This window comes from Camelus ferus, chromosome 27, assembly GCF_009834535.1.
Source record: "Camelus ferus isolate YT-003-E chromosome 27, BCGSAC_Cfer_1.0, whole genome shotgun sequence".
NCBI lineage: Eukaryota > Metazoa > Chordata > Mammalia > Artiodactyla > Camelidae > Camelus > Camelus ferus.
In genome coordinates, this window is record NC_045722.1 from 9,169,352 (window position 1) to 9,191,897 (window position 22,546).

Genomic DNA, 22,546 nt, shown 5'->3' on the forward strand with positions numbered 1-22,546 from the left:
GTTAGGTTTGCCTTTCTGATTACGGATAAAGTTTGCTTTGTCACCTACCTTTACCTACACTGACACCAGAGTGTTTTGATGAGCCATTTCATTCCATAACACTTCAAAGCCACAGGAGACTCAAATCTCCATAATGGGAACTGAAGAATATGTAACATAATAATTTAAAGCCGTCCCTTGTAAGAAGCATAACTGTTTGCCTCTAAATGCAGCCTCTAAATGCTAGAAGTATTTTTTCCCCAGAAGAAGAAACATTATCTGAAAGTTTCACTTTCAAAAGGTCTGTGATTTTCTCTTAAAAATCTACAATATGTCTTTGGAGGGAAACAAAGGATTTAATGTTCTGTCTTAAATTTTATATCAAATTAAAAGAATAATGAATATGTGTGTGTGTGTATTACAAAGCACAGATACCCTAAGGCTCATTCAATCCGGATGAAAGGACGCCACCTGCTTTCTCCAGACCGTGACTGAGCAGAGCCAAGGGGCCTGGGAAGTAGGCTGCTACCCTCGGCGTCATCTACAAGGAGGCACATCCAGAAACAGTAAGGAGGGAAGGGGGATTTGGGTCTGTACCTCCCAGTGGCTGAATACCAGCTGCGGGCTGGCCAGGCCGCTCGTCCTCTTCCTGATTTCGTCAGCAAAGCCAAAGCTCTCGGCCACGGGCAGCACGGCCTTGATGATGAACACGTCCGTCCCTTCCTTCATCTCCTCTTGCAGCACTCGGCCTTCTCTCTTTGACAAGACAGCGTAGACCCGACCTGCAAAGACACACATCTTTTCAACGCATTGACCACTTACATACCTTGAGCCACACAAAGCTGTGACCGCCCCTACACCCTGTAACAATCGACGAAGGAGTAACTTTGTTCCCCATGCTTTTGCTTTACAAAACTTTTCAAGTGTTTATTTAGAAAGTAAAGCAGGACAACTATACAAAAATTAGAAACAAAAGATAACAAAAGGTGAAGTCACCCCAAACTGCATGACCCAAAGACAATCCCCTCAACACAGCACGAGAAGCAGGAGGCTTTTAAAAGGAACTTTTGAAACCATTTCACTATGAGCTGTCTTTGGGTGTGAAATCCAATGATATGAGTGTGATTGGGTTTTGCAAAGGTTAAAGTATTTCAATAATTATGAGACATGATTAATGTGATGATGATGATTATAAAGATGACAGGCTATTTGGGCCTAGAAAGCAAGCAACTGGCACCATGACATTTTTATACCGAAAACTAAAGCCACACATGCATAAATGCTCGCTCGTATTTGTTTTAAGCTAATAATATTTAAGTGGTACAAGAGTTTTATTCCCTGAAAACGGATAGTGTTTTGGAATCTTTAACACCTGGTACCAACTTTTACTGCCATATCACAAAAATTCTAGCACATCCTCTTGCTAGCTCTCTTATTTCATCTTTAGGCACCATTCTGCCTTGCACTCAGGAGGGAGACATCTTCCCCTCTGACTGGCTTTTTTTTATGAGTCCCTCTGGAGCCCAAAGTATCCCTTCAAAAAGAAAGCAGAACAGACTGCAAAGAACAGAGAGCAACTGAGATTCACAGGCAATTGTGAGGAACTTGCTGTAGCTAGTGGACATGCTCATTAAGGCCGCCTGTTTCACATATCACTTAGAAAAAATAAGTTGAATTACAAAAGTGATCTATGAATATATCATCCTTAAAAATGTACAATGCTGTGGTTAAGCAGAGCAAGGGCTCCTCTGACTACCACACTGAGTCCAGGATTCTGCCCTCCTAAGTGACAGGGTGGTGATCCGGTGTGTGTGCCACCCATCTTTGTTTATTTGCTTATTTTTTAGAGTAGGAACTGAGGACACAGAGTAAAACTGTCAGACAGGCAAACTCTTCTGACTCATTTCCCCCAGTAGTGGTGATTAGGAAGAATAAAAGAAAACAAATGGCAGGAAACCCACTGTGTCCCAAGGTCTAAGAATAAACCTTTACAGCTCTGATGGGCCTTCTGCATCTCTAGGCTTAGCATAAAAACAAACAGATTAAAACCTGCACGAGCGATGACAGGCCCCCCCCTTGCCCTCCTCTCGGCTCCCTTGCCGGCCTACACATTTCCCCCCTCCCTCCCCAGACGCCCTCACGGGCGGCCTCTCACTCCATCACTGTGGGTTCTTTCTTCAACACTCAGGCTCCACCAGTGGCCCTGGGCTCTATTTAAACTGCTTCTTTGAAATTTCAGTTATTTTCATATCCCTAACCAAAAAGTCTTTTTCTCAGTCCTCATTCTCCATGATTTCTCTGTGGTTTCTGCAGCTACTGATCAACACCCGCTCTGACGCCTCTCTCCAGTCTTAGCATTACCTTCCTTTGACCCCTGGCCCTCTGACCATCACTCTACTGTCTACTACAATACTTCTTAAGGGTACAACTTCCTCTGAACAGACTTTTACCTCAGAGAGTTCCCATTTGTTTCTCATTTGTGTGGTTTAAGTTATTCACTTTATGCCTGGGACTCCTGAGACTTTCTAAGCCAGGCTTCTCACTTGACGTCCAATCTCACGTGTACTGGGATTGGGACTGCCAGGGCATCTCCACAACACAGCACACCCCCCCCCCCACTTTAAACAGTCATTTCCCCAGTCATTCACAGTAGAAAATCTGCGAGTCAAGAATCACAGAATGGTGGGTTAGAAGGGAACTTAGACATCATTTAAATTCTGCTTGTGGACTCATAAAACTCGCTTCCTCTGGGTCAGCCCATTCCATCTTTGGACAGCCCTCATCGTTACACAATTCTTGAGCCTCAAATCTGTTCCCCTGAAGTTTCTAACCGTTAGTCCCAGATTTTAATCACATGTGACAGATTTCACCCCTCTTCTACAGATCAGCCTTTCAGCTACTTGAAGACAGCTATCCAGCCTTCTCTTTTCCAGCCGAGACACCTCCAGTCTTTCTCTGACATGTTTCTCTCCTGTTCCATCCTGATCATTTTCCTATTTGAATTACAATTTATTTACATTGCTTTCGAAATGCAGTACCTATAACTGAAAGCAATATTTTAGGTACAGTCAGAAAAGCTCTGAGAAAAGCAGAATAATTATTATCTATATTAGCGATCCCCCTGGGCTATATACAATTTGCCTGAGAGTCATATGAGGGAAAAATTTACTGTAATAGTTAACATGTGTGAACTTAGTGATCTTTTCTTACCCTGCTACCTCATTCTAAGGAAAGTTTTAAGGTGGTTTATGGATGTAAATGCAAAACAACGGGGTGGGGAAGGAGAAAGAATGAGTAAACTGAGGCAAACAGACCATGAAGAGGTGGGTCAGTGGGGATGCGCCGCCTGGCTGGGCTGCAGTGGCCACAGCCCCACCCCCTTCCTTCACGGGTCATGCCAGCAGGCTTGGATCAGTAATTGTAACTGAAACTGAATGTAATTAATCATGTAATTTTGAGCCATTCAGTTTTAATTCCACTAAAACTAAATCCTAAAACTGGGACACAGTGATGGATCACCGAACAAAGGAAAATGGCTATAATAAAATCTTCCAAATGCACTTGGCGCTCATGACAGGTGTGCCCAGCGCTTGGATGCACTTGGAGACCCTCCACAGCTGCCACTGTGACACTGAGAAATGAATGCGGCCCTGTCAATGAGGACTTCTGATCCTGTGGCCTCTGACTGCAAATGTTCTGATATACCTTCAGCTGGGTATCTGCTCCACCATACCTCAGTCAAAGACAGCTCACCGTGTGCTCTACTGTATGCAAAGCACCCGGGAAGAGGCATCCATCAGGAAAAAATCCAGCAACAGAACAGTTAACCAACTGAGACGGTTTTGCTCAGGGCTCCACTTTTAATGACTGCACTATGACTGTCTCAGCCTGTGCTCCAGGTCTGTTATGACCTGGCAGGAAGCCACCACTCCAGCTCCTGTGACTGCCAACCCCAGAGCAGAGCACAGACTCCACGCTCTAAGCCAAGGCAAACCACTCACTGCCCACAGGACACATTTGAGGTTTTTCCTCTCTGAGCTCACAGTTTCTTCAACTTACAACACTCTTAGCCCAACTCTATACTCAAGTCCTTTTCATCATTTACAGCCCATTCAAAAACAGCTCGCTCTGCGAAATCGTCTGTGATACCCCGAGATCAAAGTAATCTCTTCACCATTTGGGCTTCACTGAACCTAATCTGGTCTTTCGCGGCATTACAGATCTTGTATGTATTTTTTCTTCTTCCATAACAGGCAGGGAGGTTGGTCTGCAGATTCTACAATCTTTAGAGCTGAAAGTTTGGCAATTAAAGTTCCCCCCCCCCCCCGAATTTAGGAAAGGAAGCAGCTGTTCACAGCAATGTCATCTCTAATAGTAAATAAACAGGAAAACAATGTAAATTTCCAATTTGGGGATGATGCAAAGTAAATTACAGCCTATCAAAATGATAGGATATTATGCAGAGGTTAAAATGAAAATTATGAATACTAAGTACCAAATGGAAGCATGCTTATAAAATAAATAACAAATGTAGAAAGCAAAGCATTAAACTGTCTCTACTATAATGCGTAATAGCTATACAAAACGTACTAATATGGACAAAGACAAAAGAAGATGAAAAATGACAGGTGGATTTCCAAGGAAGATTTCTTTCATCTTGCGGTTTCTGCTATTGTTGGTAATGCCTGTGGTACAACTTCAATTAAAAACACACACACAAGAAGAAATTGGTGGGCACTTCTTATTCTTATAAACTGGGTCACACTACCCTCTTTTCCTTTTGTCACAGAGCAACAGACTGCTAAATCAAGCAAATGCGGCTGGCAGGATGCAGACGGGCTTCAACCGAACGTGTGAAGTATGCTGGGGGCATAGTGGGGAATCAGGCCGGGTGCTATTACACAGATGAATCCAGCTCAACGTTTCTGGAAAATGGATGTTAGCAAGTCACCTCCACCCTGGAAGGATGTCCTCAGTGAAGTGTCAGTGCTTTGTTGACAGCTCTGTGTCCTTACTCTGATAAACAGCTACTTAAACATTCAGAAGGCGTGGTGATCAAATCCAAAGTTGACATGAAGCTGGTAAGAGTAATAAATACTTTGACAGAATCAGGAAGACTAGGTAAGAACCCAAATTTAAAAAGGCACGTAGCACGGCTAAAGGCCAGGCTTTACTGCCGTTCAATTCGCCAGCGTCCAGGGTTAGAGATGCAGTGCCGAGGCCACAGTGCCCAGAAAACCAACTAGGCAGCAGTTTCCTTTAAGCTCCGTAGGAGTCTTCAGTGTTGTGGTGTCAAGCCAATTTAACATCTACTTGATGAACTCAAAATTACTCCCTCCAGCAAGGCCCATTTCAAAGTACAATCACTTTCAAAAGATTTACCTTGTTTTAGATTTTGCTAATCCAAATTTCTCACAAAATTTCACTAAAAACCCGTATTTATTCACTGAATTTCAATTGTATTTTACTAATTGTTTTACATAATTAAGTTTTCTCATCTTAACTCACTTCTCAAAGCAGGAATTGTGCTTAACATAGTGTTGGCATATGCAGCTCAATACATTTTTGCTGAACTGAATTATAAAATGCTGGTGAAACATAAAAGAACCCCAAGTGTGAAATGAGAATTGGTTTTTAAAAGTAAACAGTGATACTTATTAAGAATGCTTTAAATACATTAAAATACATATGTTCTAACAATAAAAGCATTTACCCCTATAAATAAAATAGAAGAACTATAATAGATTAAAAACTATCTAACAGAAAGTTACTTTTATATGTGAAGTTATTGCCAAAGTTTTACTGAAGAGCAAAAATGAAAGATGTTAACAGGTCAGAAAAAGAAATATGAAAGGAGACAATTTACTACTTACAGGATGATCAGTTTAAAACACAAACCAATTCTGATATCCTCCGAAGCCCATTAAAGGCAATTTTCATGGGTAAAAAATGATTTTAGAACCATACCGTTAAGAAAGTAAATTTTACAAGAAAGAAGGTCATTTTCTTGGGATTACTTCCCTAGAAAAAATAATTTTAAGATGATTATTTTCTACAAAATTTCCCATTTTAACCATAAGCAACTCTATACATTTATAAAAGGATTTAACAATCCATGTAGAAAAAAGTAAGTTTTAAAAAGAAACTAACTCATCTTGCTAAATAAGAAAGATATGAACTTGTCTTTTTACTTGTCTTGTGCCAATTCTTGGAGAATAAAAGCAACCTTCAGCAGTCTAAAGTCTTCCTGGAAGATCTCTGAATATCCAGGCAGAAAGCAAAGGCCTCAGGAACACAGAGGTCTCCCGTTTCCTTTTCCAGTTGAAGGTGGTGATTTAGAAAGGAAAAGGAAAACATAAGAAGTGAAGAGCTGACTATCCTGACGACCTTGGATGCTAGAGGCGGACTATCAGCACCAAAGGATCCCTCCAAGCAACGAGGAAACAGGCTTAGGAGAGTCTCTAGTCTAAGCAAGAGGGCTTTGAACCAAATCAGGAGAAAAAAAAAATCCAGATCAAATCTAAACATAGCTTCTTTGTGAGACAGTGGGTGCGGTAGTCAGTTGTTCTCTGAGAAATGTATTAGGAAGGCTGACCAGTGACACTGGTACAGACGGTCTACAGTGGACCTTTGAACAGCACGAGTCTGACTGCGTGGGTCCACTTATACGTGGGTTTTCACGCTAAGGACAAACTATAGCCCTGTGCAGTTCACAGCTGGTTGGCTCCACAGATGTGGTGCCACACATGGGGAGGGCCGACTGTAAAATAATACTTGAATTTCCAACTGCATGGACGGCCAGCACCCCTAAGCCCTGTGTTGTTCAAGGGTCAACCGTACTAAACAATCCACATACACACGGTTGCCACTTCATAGGGGTCAGTGAGGCCTAGCACAGTGACATTTGTACTTGGACAAGGCACAGCAAAGACATATTTTGCTCCTAAGAGCGAAGAGGACCAGTAAGCCTAAGGGTCAGGAAAAGCATCGCTCCCCAGAAGGTGCCAGAACCGAGCCTGATGGCCAGGTGTGAAGTGCAGGGATGACAAGTCATATTTTGAGGGACTGCGTGGTCACACGCAGGGTCCTGATGGTGATTTCCTAATAGAAATGAAAAAATGGGTAACAGAGGATTGACTCAACAGTCTGCTGGGAACTTCAGGCTGATAAATGCCAACAGCTGATCCTGGCTTCATGTGTTGGGCTTAAAATCTGTCCTCTCAGAAAGTAAAGGACAAATGCCATTCCAAATGGATAAAGTAGGAGAGATGGCAATGTGGGGGGGAAATATGTGTTCCCAGGATGTTCCCAGGGGTCTCAGGGAGGGGAAGGACAGGCACAGACCTACATGGACCCCAGCCTCTGGGAAGGATCATTTCCAACACATAAAAGAAAAGAAAAACAAAACGGATTTTAGGATAACAATCCTAAGATAAAATTCCTTTTGGGAGTAACAAGAGTCTGAAAATCTCAATCATGAATGATCCCAACGAGGGAAAAAAGGAGGAGAGTTCCTCCACACCCAAAATAAATAGCTCCAAAACACATGTTGGGTCACGGAAGGTATTCTGCTGTGTCTTCTAACTCCTGTTTTAAGAGGACATCACAGCAGGCAAAAGAAGACGCCAGCTAAGGGCGGAGCGTAGCTTAGGGCTTAAAGCCACTGCATGTTCCATGTCATGTTTGCAGATCTGATTCACAGCACACACTGGCCTTCAGCAGTCCGGGAGTAGCCAATCCTGTGGAGCTTTGTTTAACCCAACTGCTTCTGAAATGCTGCTATGGACTCTCAGTTCCTGTCACAGGAACCTTACGGGGATGCAAGCCTAAATTTCTTTGGAGGGGAAAACCATAATTTAGATTTATGCTTTCAGGAATTAATCAGAAGAACCTTACTAGAAAGAATGCAAAATAACCACATATTGACTCAGAGGACCTCAGAGCTAGAGGAAACCTAGTAATTGGGGCCACTCTCTCATCTAGGTCTCAGTTCCCTCGTCTACCCTCCTCACATGGAAGCAGCTCCGTGATCGCAAGTGGGCAGAACTACTGTGCACCAGGCATGGGTCTAGGCCCCACACCTCTCTTCTCATGTTACCATTCACAACCTCCAGTGAATCATTATCTTCTTCTTTCATAGGTGAAGAAAATGAGTCTCAGTGAAGTAGCATCTGTCAAAAGTCAAAATAGCTACTGAGTGCCAGGGCTCAACGTCTCCTGAGATCCCAAAGGTTCTTCTCGCAAAAAGAGAAAGATCGGGAGCAGGATTTGACAAAAGAGCAGTGAGTAAAGTCCCAGAATTTGCAGAAGCCCTCTGTGTTAGGAGTTCATGAAAGTCCCATCACTCCGATCATCTCAGACTGATGTGGCTATTCCCCTGTGAAGAAATACTGCACAGGTTGGATGGTAACATATATGAGGAGCTTAAACTTCATTTACCAGAACTTTTATTACAAAAAAGTCTTTCTATTTGTTGAAAAAGAAATGATCTTCAGTTGTCAAACTTCCGCTCCCCCCACCACTCAAAGATTTTAATATTTAAGGCCCTCTGGCTTTCCAAATTCCTAGATCCTTAATATATTAAATGCTAATGTAGCTTCTGCAAAAAAACATCCACTGAGTTTAAGTTTTGTGATCTAAGGGGCTGCCTCTCCCTCCCGTTCCTTACCGAGCACGTCACCGGTGGCCATGATGTCACACGTGTACATCGCTGCCATCAGACGCTGAGGTTTCACCTGCAGTGCGCAGCGACAGGCCTCTTTCATGGTGGCAATCAGCTGCCCTGAGAAGGGTCCATAGCAGTCCGTGAGCGCAGACTCTGCTTTCTGGGAAGCCTTCTTCTCCAAGGGCTCGGAGCAGCCACCCTGCAGAGCTTGGTTTTCACCTCCACCAGCACAGGTTTCACCTTCCCCGTGTCCCGCTTTCACCAGACCACTTTGCTCTTGATTCTGTTTATCACTTGCTGTTTGTTCTTCAGATTTACTTAGGTCCCATTTTTCCAGAACGAAACAGACACCCATGAGAGGCTCCTCACACATGGGGCCGGAGAGGGCTGCCAGCTGGAAGCCACTCACGATGCTGTTGCCCAAATCGCGGTATCTACTGGTGTCTCTGGAAGCTCTGCCGTCTGGGCCTGTCCATACCGAGTTCTGAAAATCTTCACTCTTATTGACTAATATGTTGGGCCCACATTTTCTCGGGCCAAATGACCAGATTCGGTCAACGGTGTTCCTCCATTTCCTCCCTGTTAGATGTTGCTCTAGTTTTCCTTTGAATTCCCAAATTTTCTCTTGCGTCTTCTGGTGAATCATCTGAGTATTCTTGCCCTCGTTCAAAGAGGATGTCAGTTGCTCCATTGAACGAATTAAATCACTATTTTCTTCCAGAATCTGAGTGACCTCTTCTGGAAGGGGCATGGCTCGAACACTGAGCGTGGCAAGTTTATTGGGAGTTGTTATGGTGATCAGCCCGTCAGAGTCAACTTGTATTCCTTCAGGGATTCTGCTTTGATCTTCTTTGGTCTGGTGTATGACTGCAACTTTTTGTTGTCTGCCTATTTCTTCATTGACCATGTCAACTTTTGGGGGTTTTGTGATTGTTTCTCTGAATGGAATAATTGGTTCAGATACACTGATTTCAATCTTTGCAAACCTACAGACAAACTCAAGAGAAATAATAGAAGGTTATAATCAAAATGGCATCAAAACTCCCATGTAGAAATATTACATAACGAATATTCTGCAAGAACACAGAAATATAAAAATTATTTTACTAGGAAATATTGGTAATTTATATTATATCAGAATTCAAAAACTGCTTTCATTTCATATTGAAAAGACTATCTCTAATGGGAACATACCACCTTCAGGGAGTTCTCTACATGTCCTAGAATTTCACTGCTTTGTTCATTCTCAAAATAAATAAACCATCTATTTAGATAAGAATGTTTTGAGTGGAAAATAAATGGATGTCTACCTGACACTGTATTAATTTAAAATTACTTTATAGTTGAACCTGACAAAGACAGCAGACATAGACAAAACTAGTTCAGTCTTAGACCTAAGAACTGAGATACAGTACCTAAGATAAAATACAACGAAAAAATGGATATTTGTGTGTATTTTTTGTTTTTACTCATCGCTTATGTACAAGCCACTATACTAAGTGTTTTACGTGTGTTATTTCTTCAGTAGGTCTATTCTTATCCTCATTTTGTAGAGAAGCTCAAGTAAATTCTCCGAAGTCATAAAGCTAGTAAGTGGAGAAGCTAGGATTAAATCTAGATCTGACCTCAGAATCCATGCTCTTAGCCATTATGCTATACTGAAAAATTCAATTAAACAGCATATTACAGGAATAATTCACCACAACACTAAGTAGTTTTTATTATAGGTTATAAAAATTGATTTGTATTATGACATCTGTGAAAATAATATATCACATTAAAAGTGTCTACAAAGTAATCTATGTAACCATCTTTAAAAATGCTAAATTGGCACTCAGTAAAATGTAACATCCATTCTTGATTTTTAAAAAAGAAAAGCACTTAGAAATCTTAGAAATAGGAAAATATTTTTAAAATTATCATTATTTAGGAAAAGTATGTTCATATACTTAGAACATTCAAGAAAACCAACTGTACAGCTACTGAAACTCTGAGAGTGAACACATCTATGACACTGTCCTCCTTTCCTTGTATTTTAACGTCAAAAGGGCTGTGAGTCCTATTAGTCCTTTAAATCTCTGAGGTTCCCAAGAAGTCTCTTAGAAGTGATAGTAATCACTTCTAAGATTAATTAAAACCACTCCACGCCATGGAAGTGGAAGTGTGTGTGTATGGTTGTCACACCTGCAAAGCGCCTCAGGGCTAAAGGTTCTTGAAATCCTGACGGGGCAGAGCCTGTCACGACTTGAAAAGCAGCAGAGCGGGCTCAGGCGACAGCAGCACTTCTGCGGCTGCTGCCAGGTCTGCTCCTTACTACCTCGAGGGGCGGCTGCTGAGAAGGCTGGCAGCTCCTCTGGCCCAGAGACCACAGGTAGTCTCCTTGTCTCCCACGCCTGTACATAATGCATCCTAAACGTGTCTGTGAGCGCTGAAAAAGCAGCTTATATATAGAAGGCAGGTTCTTTTCTATGAGAACTAAAAAACCTCTGGAATTTTATGCATATTCTTACTGTCAGTATAACTGTAAAATTTAATAGTCACATAGAACAGTGCACAAAACAAAACTCTACTGATCTGTGACTTATCACAACGTGAACACCTATGTAAATTACTACTCAAGTTAAGAAACAAAACAGTACTAGCCCTCAGAAGGCCCTCTCATGCCTTCTCCCAACCCCGAAAAGGTAACCACTAGCCCGATTTTTATTGTAATCCCGTTTTAAATTATTTTTATCATCTAAATATGTAACCTCTATCCTCTATGAAACGGCCTGCTTTCTGGACTTTATATAAATACAATCAATTTTTTTTTTCAATTGGCTTCTTTTGCTCAACATTATGTGGTAAGTTATGTTGTGAGAATTCTATAGAATTCCATGATATGGATTTACCATTATTTGCTTATCCATTTTATTTTGAGTTGTTTCCAGCTTTTGGCTATTAAAATTTTTGTTGCTTTGAGTATTCTTGATGCAATTTGTCCGGCTTGGAGTTAAGTATATATAGAGTAGAAATGGGAGTAATTTGCCAACCCATAGGAAATAATTATCTCCTACCTTAGTAGATAATACCAAACTAGGCTCCAAAGTAGTTGTGCCAATTTACATTCCCACTAGCTGTACAGGTAATTCCTATCGTTCCACATGTTTGCCATCATTTGATGCTGTCACTTTAAAAAGTTTCAACCATCCTGGTGGGTTTGTAAAGGTATCTCACTTTGGTTTTAATTTGCATTTCATTAATTACTAATCAGTTGAGTATCTTCTCAAATGTGTACTGGTCTTTAAACTTCTCTTTTGTGAAGTACTAGTTCAAGCCTTTGTCCCATTTTCTAGTAGATTGCTGCCTTTCTCATTTATTTGCAGGACTTCCTTATATACTGGGGCTAGAAGTTCTTTGTTTATTACATGTATCACAAATGTCTTCTCTAACCCCACAGCTTACCTTCTTACTCTCTTAATAGCATCTTTTGATGATCAAACCTTTACTTTGTCATTAATGTTTTTAATGTCCTATTGAAGATGCTTTTCCCTACCCTGAAGTCTTGAAGGTAATCTCCTGTATTTTATCTTCTAGGCACTTTATGATTTTTAATTTATAATACACCTTAAATCTGAGACAATGTGAACGAGGTAGAGGTCAAGTTTCTTTTATTTCCATATGGATATTCAACCTGCCAGCACAATTTACTGAAAAGTCTGTCCTTTCCTCACTGCTCTGCAAGGCCATTTGCTTCTGAACTCTCCTAGTCCATTAATCTATTTGTTTATCCTTGGGTCAATACCACACAGTTGACTATTACAGCTTTATGTAAGTTTTGATATCCTCACCGTAAGAACTCGCTTTACAGTTTCTGCATAGAGAACCTATAAATATGAATACATTTTTATTCCTAGGTATTTGATATTTTTGTTGTTACCATAAATTTTAACCTTAAAATAATTTTCATTTTCTGTTTATTAATGGTATTATAGAAATACAAGAGATTTTGCACATTAATCTTCAATATGGCAACCTTGCTGAATTTACTTACTAATTATAAGTTTCTTAAGATTCTTAATTAACACTTAAAAAAAAATCTCTGAGAATTAAATTATTTTAAAATACATTAAGCCTTATAATTTATCCAATTAGCATTATCCTCTAACCAACATTATAACCTTCAGAAATTCCAAGAAAATGGTGACAACATGAAAGAGATGGAAAAAATCTACCTTCTAATTTTGTACTAATTATGGCTATGAAAACATTTAATAAAGGAAAAGGCTACTACAATGCCATTTTAAACTGAAGAACAGAAATGAGAACATTCCCAATCCAGCAGACGTTTCTACAAAATCTGTAAGGCTGGTGCTGCAGCCGCAGCATTTCTTACTCTATCCTATTAGCAGCCGCAGTGGTAAGTAGTAAGTAGTACCACCACCACTACAATCACCACCACCACCACAACCACCACCACCACAACCACCACCACAACCACCCCCCCCACCACCAGATCCACCACCACTACAACCACCACCACCACCACTACAACCACCACCACCAATTATACTAGGTTGTTTTAAGGATTAAATGAGACAAAGTTTAACACAGTGACTAACATATAATACTTAGTATATAATTAGGTTGATTATTTATAATTGTTATTTTATCTATAATTATTTTGATTATTATAGTCCCAGAAAATTTAAAAATAAAAGGAAGAAAGGTCATTACAGGGCAATTCACCAAAGAAAAACAAATGGTCAATAAACACATTAAAAAATGTTTCACTATCCTTAGTAAGCACAGAAAATATATGATGAACACCTTTTATTTGTCCCTCAGAGTGATGAAATTTTTTAAAAATTATGATATATAAGGTTGTCAAAAGTTTAAGGGAAGAGACACTTTCAAATACACTGTGCTAGTTACAGTGTAAATTGGAACAGCCTTTCTTAAGGATAATATGGATCATGAGCCTAAAAAGTATGCCAGTAATACAACATGCAACCTTTTAAGTCAGAAATTACACTGCCAGAAGTTTATCTTAACCAACTAATCAGAACTGTACGCATAGATCTCTACAGATACTTGAAAAGGCACAGAACAGACTAGGGATTTATGAACCCAAATGTAATGGTCATAATTATCTCTTCATGGCAACTAAATGATTCTTTTTATCGTCTGTATTTTCCTAATTGCTACAATAAACACGTATTACTTCTGGAATAAAGAGGAAAAATGTAACTTAGACACAGAGATCTGGGGTCCCTACATATCTACAAGATGGAGAAATACAAAGAGTTACTAAAGGCTTACACTGTAGAGGCCACGTCAATAAGGTAAGGAAGCCCATCCAAAACACAGCCTAAATCTACAAAACACAATTTTGCTTTGCTGCCCTGATATTCTGTGTGTGTATGTTTAAAGTAAAACGCGCACATATGAGAAGATATTTTACGACTCAAGCTAAACGTGCAGAATTATTCAAGTCTAGCAGTGAATGCTGTTTTCCAGTTATTAAAAATTAAATATATGATATAATAACACAATAACAGTTCATGTTTAATTGGGGGCACTTCATTTTTTCTCCAAAAACATACCGCAGTCTAAGTTGAACAGGTTTAGGAAACACAACATCCCACTGATTCTGGGGCTATCATTTTCCCAACTCTGTCATCACCTAACCTTTCTTTTAAGTCATCCAGGCATCGCTGAAGGTGGACTTCCCCTGCTGTGACTAATACATGCTCTCCCGTTTCCTGAATTAAAATCTGGACACAGGGATCAGCTTGGTTTAACAGCTTCATTCCTTTGACGAGCTGAGGCATTTCACCTAAGTTAACAAAATGAAATACTCATTAAATACAAGATAAGGACTAATATAAAGACAATTCCCATGGGAAAACTGAAGAGTAAAGCATAATGAAATAAACTCTCAAAATAATGTTTTATTTTTCCTTCAAATAATAAAGCAATGCGAAGAAAACTACCTTCTAATAATTTACTTGTACACATAGCTAACATGAGACACTTACAAATTCACCAAGACTCCCAAAGCTGATGTATAAGTTCTTCAAATACTCAGCTAATATAAACTGCCATCATTATATTTGTGAAACCACCTAAATCTTATTACAAATGTACGTATTAGGTATCAAGAAATGTAAGAGAACTCTTCCCCAAACACTACCTATAAAACTGTAAAATCAACAAATAAGCAAAAGCAGCATTCAATATGATACCCAATTCACGAAACTGTACCAGAACTTCATATTTAAAATAACTGTTTATGAAACTGCTTGACAGAATTGTGGGTTTTAGAACAAGGATGCCCTTTAGGTTGCAGCTGTAGTGCACTAGCCAGCCACTTTGCTCAGTGAGCTAAGGGGCACCTTCGCACTCCATGCGGCATGTGCTTTTGGTGTCCAGCTGCTTATTCCCCATAGCTGATGGGAGCTGAGGGAAAAAACCAGCTGTTTTTTCACCCCTTTCATACACGCAGCGGCCGCTATTCACTGAAGGCAGTTCAGAGGAATTCCTTTGCTGCTTCTTCAACAGAGACCTTGGCTTTGAAGCCATTTTTATGCAGTCTTGTTTCACTTCTGCATTTGAAGGAAGGACTCAGTAATTGTTCAATGTCTGGTTTTCAACATGTCGAACAGAACAAACCACGGGAGCTTTCTGCAACCAGTGGCTTCCAATATATGCTACTCAAGGTGATTATCCATATCTATCCCACATCTGTTTGTTTTTCCATTATCTATTTATTCTTTAAATAAGCTTTCCAAATGATAACTAACACTTTATAGACAAGCACTTAACATGTGTGAACTCATTAACGATGAGGCAGGGATGACTACTGTTCTCACTTGATAGATGAGGGAACAGGTATAAAGACGCTAAGGTACTTGTGCTCAAGGTCACAGACGCACTGGTTTTGAAGCCTGCAGGCAGACAGCCATGGAGCCCACACTCAATGCTGGGTGCCAGCACCCTCCTGGGTCGTGGTCATGAGCCACCTACAGGACGCACGAACTGCTGAGGAACAACAGGAGAGGGATTTCACTGTATGTGGGACAGACGGGCACCCGCACTTACAGCATACTGTCGTTTTCCTTTGCCTAATTCAGTGGATTTACAGATACTATCCAGCGGTAAATGAATATTCACAGAGTTTGGAGCATGGCTTAAAAAGGCTCCTGCAAAAAGACCACTGATAATACATATCACAAGAGCCTACAGGAAAAATTTTAAAAAAATAACAAAGCTTTTTGTCAGCTCTCCAACAGTCAATTTACAAAATAAAAACAATGTCACTAGCATGAGAACCTAATGAATTTTTTAAAAAACCCACTCATTTAAATTTGTCTCTTCATGGCAAAGGTGACAGTTTAACAATAAGCCAAGAAGAAAACTTTTAAAAAAGATATTTGGAATATGGAGACAACATTCTGAGATCAGATATTTGAAAATGTTTACATTAGAGTCATTTTGTTGCCAGAAACAACATGAACATGTCATCTACAAAACCTCTTAAAAACTGGAAGCTAATTGTTTAAAAATCTTCCAAATAAATAGTTTGTTAAAGATATGAAACTTGACATCTTCTAACTAATATAAGAAAAACTGAGATCAGAAAAAGTAATCACTATCTGCATTTCATCAAAACCTTTATATAACTAGTAAACGGGACTTTAAAATGGACATTATGACTTAGTAAAGGCGGCCAACGATGCATTTCTCCCATTTGGACTTTGTAACTTTCTGAGGCGCCTTTTTCAGTAACAACAGCCGTTAAAATCAAGTGATGCAGTAAGTGGAACCTAGAAGCAGACCTTTGCACAGCTAGGTTACAAAGTGTTAAGGTAAGATTTTCAAAAATAACGAAGCATTATTGTGGCACACACCCTCCAAGAGGGCCCCAATCATCTTCACCTCCTGCTAGTCACACTCCTGTGCAGGCCCCTCCCTCAGTGAGTCAGGGCTGGCCTGTCCGGCCAACAGAATATTGCAGAAGTGATGTGTGATTCTGAAGGCTGGAACACAAGAGGCACTGCAGCTTCTGCTCCAGTGTCCTGGCCTGCTGGCTAGAGCTGGTCACCATGCTGTGCTCCAGGATAATCGAGCAGCCACGAGGAGAGGTCCCTGAGGAGAGGAATTGAGGCCCCCAGCCAGCACCAACTTGTGAGTGTACATGAGTGAACCACCTTGGAAGTCCAGTTAAACCTGCAGATGGCTGTGGCCCAAGGTGATACATGACTACAATTGCATGAGACATCCCCAAACTGAACCCTTGCAAAACTCCTCACCAAAGGAACTGTGAAAAGTAAATGATTATTGTTCTTTCAAGCCACTACATTTTGGAGTAATAAGTTAGGCAGTATTAGACAATTAATAACAGTTATAAACCACAATCATAAATAAATAATATACATACGCACCTATTTATACACTGTGTGTATCTCCATCAAATACAAATAAGAATATTTTAAAGACAGTTATTTCATCTCAATTTTTAAAATAATTTGTATTTCATTATGTACATGAAACATCAGCATGAAAGCTCATATATCTATATAAACATATGTATAGAGGGCTTTTCTTCTTTTCACTGATATGGATAAAAGATTAAAAAATTCTGGAAACCAGTAACTCTGCTCTCAGGAAAATAGAATTTCTTGGGATTTCCAAAAATAAAGATCCAGAACAGTCCCCAAAGCAGGAGTTTGAATCCTGACGCAACCACTTACTAACTGCTAATGTAAGGCCTTGGGCAAGTTAACTAACTTCTCTAAGCTTCTGTTTACCTTATGTGAAGATGAGGATAAAAAGCAGCACAGGACTGCTGAGAGGATTAAATGAGGCAATCAATGTCAAATCCTAAGCATCAATGTGATGCTGAAAATAATAATGGCTTTGGGCATCTGTAGTTCTCCGTTTGGGTGTTGGATTTTGAGTAGACCAGGTGGGCACGGAGCTGAGGGGTGGCCACTGTGACATGTGGACCTCAGCTTGGGAAACCAGAGAAAGGAAAGTGGAAGAACAAATGTTTAGAATTACTTCACACCCAAAGAAGAGTAAAAGGTTGTCTTCTAGATTAGTCAGCCCAGTTTGTCAGGATGAAACAAAAAAAAGAGGGACTGGGGACCCATGTTCTACTCAAAAATGAACAATGCATCTGCCCAGCGCTTCTCGGGGTTGTACTGCTGAGGTACAGGAGGGTGGGACATCCCAGTAGTCATCAGACATGTGATCCACAGAGAGAGGGGCTACTGTAGCCCCAAGGAAAGGACGGGCAAAAGAAACCAGGACAAAGGGTAAAGAGACGATAAATATCCTCTGAGGGCTCAGAGGAATGAGGACAGCATTAAGAGAAGTATTCCCAGACATTCTAAAAGTAAAATAAGATGCTGACACCATGGTAACACCAAGAAGGTAGAACAATGAGTATAAAATTCAAACATGGAAACACGGAATGGGCTACTTTAGTAACACAATTAAGAACATGCATGGTGAAGCCAGCAAAAACAATATATCTGATGGGGAAAAGTAGCAACATTCCTTTTAAAATTATGAAGAACTGGGTGCCCCCTTCTAATCATTTTAGTTGTTTTTTTTTTTTTTACAGAGTTCAGAAAAATCTAATGAAACATATATGAGGAAATAAACTCTGGCATCCAGATGGACAATCCTAAGTAATTCTATTTATTAGATTACCTTGTTTGTGAAAAGGAAATTGCTCTTGCTGAGAGTCTGCTATGAGACAGGAAGTAAACTAGGTACTAGGACCCCTCATCTCGTGTCGCCAAAGCGGCCCAGGAGCTGGTCCTGTGCCCTGCAGGACTGGGCTTCACTCCGCTTGGGTAACAGCACAGAGCAGCACACAGCTATCAGAGTTCAAAAACTGATAAATGTCTATTAAAACACTGTATCTTAAATTATCAATTATTTCTTTAATCCATATTTTAAAATTCATGATCCAAATGGAATAGATAAGAATTAAATAAGAAATAAGATATAAGTAAGTACTAGAAATGCCTAAGAATAAATCATGATTGCTAGACTCAAATGTCACAATGTAAATAAAACTGAGCTCTCTTGTCTTACATGAGCTTCTTGGAGTTAGAGGCAGTTAGCAAGCAGAATAAAAGAGCAAATCATGAGGGGCCAGGATCTGGACAAGTCCACAAAGAGGAAGCAGGCATCACACAGAACCCATGCGGCTGCCAAGGCGCTGTCAGTCCACAATGGCAGCCCAGAGATGCAGTTCTCCAAGCATCTGCTCCAGTGTCCTAGGGATGCTCAGTGGCTAAGGATATGTCAGAAACTGAGGCACAGACAAGCTTTCGGAAGGCCCCAGCTCTGGGGAGAGGAGGGGTGTACAGATGCAGGGGCAGTAAGGCCATTAGAAACCCCAACAGGAAACTGCCATTTTGCACACTGTTCTCTGGTTCCCTTAAAGCAGTCTGGAGAGTCCCACTGACCACCATCAAGCATGGGGAAGGGGGGGTTAGCCACAGGCAGGGGAAGTAAATCACAAGAGTCAGTGGGGACTGGCCAGGTAAACAGTATAAACCAAGGACTAAGTATGAGTTATTACAGGGTCTAGCATATGTGAGCATCACACAGCCAGGCAGAAAGAGGCAGGAAATACTTTCAACGAGAGGAAATGCTCAGTGTCCAGAAGATCTAGCAAACGTAGAGCGAAGAGGCACACAGGAATTTTCAACTAAAGAGCTTGGGATTAGATTCTGAGAACCAGTCACATAAAACATGAGCTTTCCTGAGATACTAACTACCCTGTGCCAGGGTTCTGGGGGATGCAGAGAACACAGTTTCCCTGGGGGACAGAGGTGCCTAAAGATGCCAGGTCCCTAAGACGGAGGTGAGGTGCCCCCCTGAAGTGCTGGTGGCCTGCATGGCCTCATGGCTGGGCAGGTTACTCCTGCTACGTACCCCCACGAAACGTCACAGCATGCTGCTCACACAAGTCACAAGGACTCGAGCATGAGATGCACACACTGACAAAATGTAACGAACATCACGTGCTTTTAAAAACAAGGTCATCTTACTTGGGTGTTTGGGTTCAACAGCAACCCTCACAATAGGGGTGGCTTCAAAGTTGAGTGGTATAAAAGGTGGGCAGGACGGCACGCTACACAGTGTTGCCGATTTCAGCACAAAGTCTTGAAGGCCTCCTATTCCTGTAGGGAGGAAAAGATCCATGGAGTCAATAAAAGATGATAAACTCTGAATTTACGTTAGAAAAATAACAACATCAACCCAGCATATATGTCACAGAGGAAAAACACTTAAAAATGTTGCAGGGAACGAGGCAGATTTGCACTGTGGCTCTCTCCCCACTGGCTACTATTTAATTGTTGTTAAACACTACAAAAATTCTGCTAAACATTTTTGTTTTTCACATATGCAAATCCTGTTGTAACAAACTGGGCTAAAACATACCTACTTCGACCACAGAAACGATCACGTCCATATATATCTCTATCTGAAAATGCCAATTTTTTCTAATAGTAACCCTTAGTTTGTAAAAGATATTAATTTGATGAAGATGGATCTCTACTGAAATCATCTCTTTCGGCCAATCTACTTGCCTATGGGTAAATGGAATTTAGAGACTTAGGATTTGACACTGCTATGGAGTACTGCCCCTCAGCCCCATCCCCACGACCCCAGGTTTAGAAAAGAGCATCAGTTACCTCCTCACCTCCCTCCCCTGCCCCCCTCAGCCCCCTCTCCACTTCAGATTCCTGGCTGACAGTTGCATGAGACTCTAAAGGGCACATACTCGTCTTTGAGCAGAAAGGAGCAAAGAGAATGCCTCAAAAAGTAAGAAGGGGTTATACTGAACCTCACACCCAGAGTAAGAGCAGACAACATTTTAGAACAAATTAAGAAACACACACAAGGGCCACTTTCGTGCTTCTGGGTTAAGGTACACATTGAGGAGGGCATGGAAGGGGAGGCTACCTGTTTTAGGAGGTGACACAGGAGAGAGGGGCCCGGATATTTAATCAGCATTCTACTTTCGCATCTTGAGCTACAAACAACTATGAGAAGGAAACAAAGGAAACAAGTTTGCTGCCTTCAGCTGAGAAATGGATGTAAAGGCACAGGGCAAGGGGATTCAGCCCGGTGGAGGGAACTGAAGCAGAGGCTTCTGACACACAAGCTTGGAAGATGGCTTAGACATTTCTTTTAGTCTGACCACATAGTGTGGAAGCCCCCTCTAACCTCCTCACCTGAATGCATCCAGAATTCACCATCCCACTACATTAAGGATAGAACCCACTGTAAGAGCATCTTCCTTACATTATGCTAAAACGTGCCTCCCCCATCTGTACATGGCCTTAATGCAGTCCCCCAAAGGGCCACAGAGAACGTGCTGCTTCTACTTTCACCAACTCCTCTCTGGATTTCAAAGGCATCCGTCAGATCTTTTTAATCCCTTTCTGCCTCGCTCTAAGCATCATTAGCTTTTTTAACGGCTTAGCGCATGACATGACTTCTAGACCTTATGTGTGCGGGGGATCCTCCTCAGACTAAAGTTTCCAAGATGCTACATTCAGTTCCAGTGCCTGCGATGTATTTATTTGGTCACGGCCTAAATTTCTTAGCGCTGTCCTTCTCATCCAGCACACAGAGAGATCTATACCTGGCTACAGCGTCTTGTTAACACCCCCACGTACCGTGATGTAACAGATCTGGGTCTGCCCAAGCTTCCACCAAGTCCACAGAAGTAACATTTCCCATGAGGCCAGGGGTTTAGGAAAACCCCACAGTAAACTATTCCCTTTCAAATCCTATCCATCCTGCTTCTGACCTCTGACTAGCATGCATTTCCTTCCTGCACACACTGCACATGGTCTCAGTGAAAAGATAAATGCTGGTCTCTCCTCTGTATCACCAGGGATGTAGGCTGCAGAAGATGGTCAGTATATTTTGAACACTGTCTCTTTAAACTTCTGGTTTACATTTTGCTGTTCAAATCACCAAATCTATTCTTGATATTTAGATATGCCCAGATTTGTGAACATGATTATAATTCCCCTAAAAACAGAAAAGAAAAAAGTCAATACCACAGTATTCCTAGTCAAAAGTAAGATGCTATAGAAAAAGCTGTTTCCCAAATAGAGTAAAAAACCAAACCAAAGCAAAACAAACCTCACTATCTATACTATATGCCATTGTTTGAGCTTATTTTTTAATATAATTTTAAAATATAGGAAAGGAACCACTAAAGTTATATGACTGAATCACAATAAAATGCTTTAAAAATTACTTTGAGAATTTCTTCAAGTACTATCAGACAATTATTAAATGTACAACGATATTTATACAACACACACTTTAAAACAAGCTTTCTGTTTTAAAAATAATGCCATCAGGTATAATTTTGAAAAAACAAAAACAAAAACAAAAACACAGTATATCCATAATCACATCATTCTAAAATTGTCACTTTCTTTTGATAAATTTATTTTATTCCCTCCTCTATTGGCACACATAACTTACACTGACATCCATACAATTTTGTGTCACTTTTTTCTATTTAAATCATGTGACTTTCACATCAGTTGCTTAAATCAGAATTATAACAATTAAGGAGGAATAATTCCTTCACATAACATATACCTGCTAAAGCATTTTTCAGCTGGAACTGGGGCTGAAGGACATGTTCCCTTCAGGGTATCATTTTAGAATTTCTGGGATAGGGGAAGTGATAGGTCAGGAAAAAAAAATCCAAAATTAGCATGGCATGAATTTGTTTCAAGAATTCGAGAGGATGTAAATGTTTCTCCCTCTCCCTCTCTCTCTCTCTCTCTCTCTCTCTATATATATATATACATGGCATATGATTTAAATAAAAGACAGGTTGAGGAATATGGACCAAAA

The 22,546-nt window shown here is 40.6% G+C and overlaps 1 protein-coding gene across 1 annotated transcript in view; it reads right to left on the bottom strand.

Annotated features, from left to right (window-relative positions):
* EFL1 (elongation factor like GTPase 1) overlaps positions 1-22,546 on the bottom strand; it is an 89,726-nt gene that overhangs the window by 4,927 nt on the left and 62,253 nt on the right. Inside the window, exons 16-19 of the mRNA XM_032469339.1 lie at positions 19,702-19,833; positions 14,315-14,462; positions 8,648-9,630; positions 577-761 (exon numbers count right to left, since the gene is read on the bottom strand). Of these exons, the coding sequence (XP_032325230.1) occupies positions 577-761; positions 8,648-9,630; positions 14,315-14,462; positions 19,702-19,833 (1,448 nt within the window). The remainder of the gene's footprint in view (positions 1-576; positions 762-8,647; positions 9,631-14,314; positions 14,463-19,701; positions 19,834-22,546) is intronic.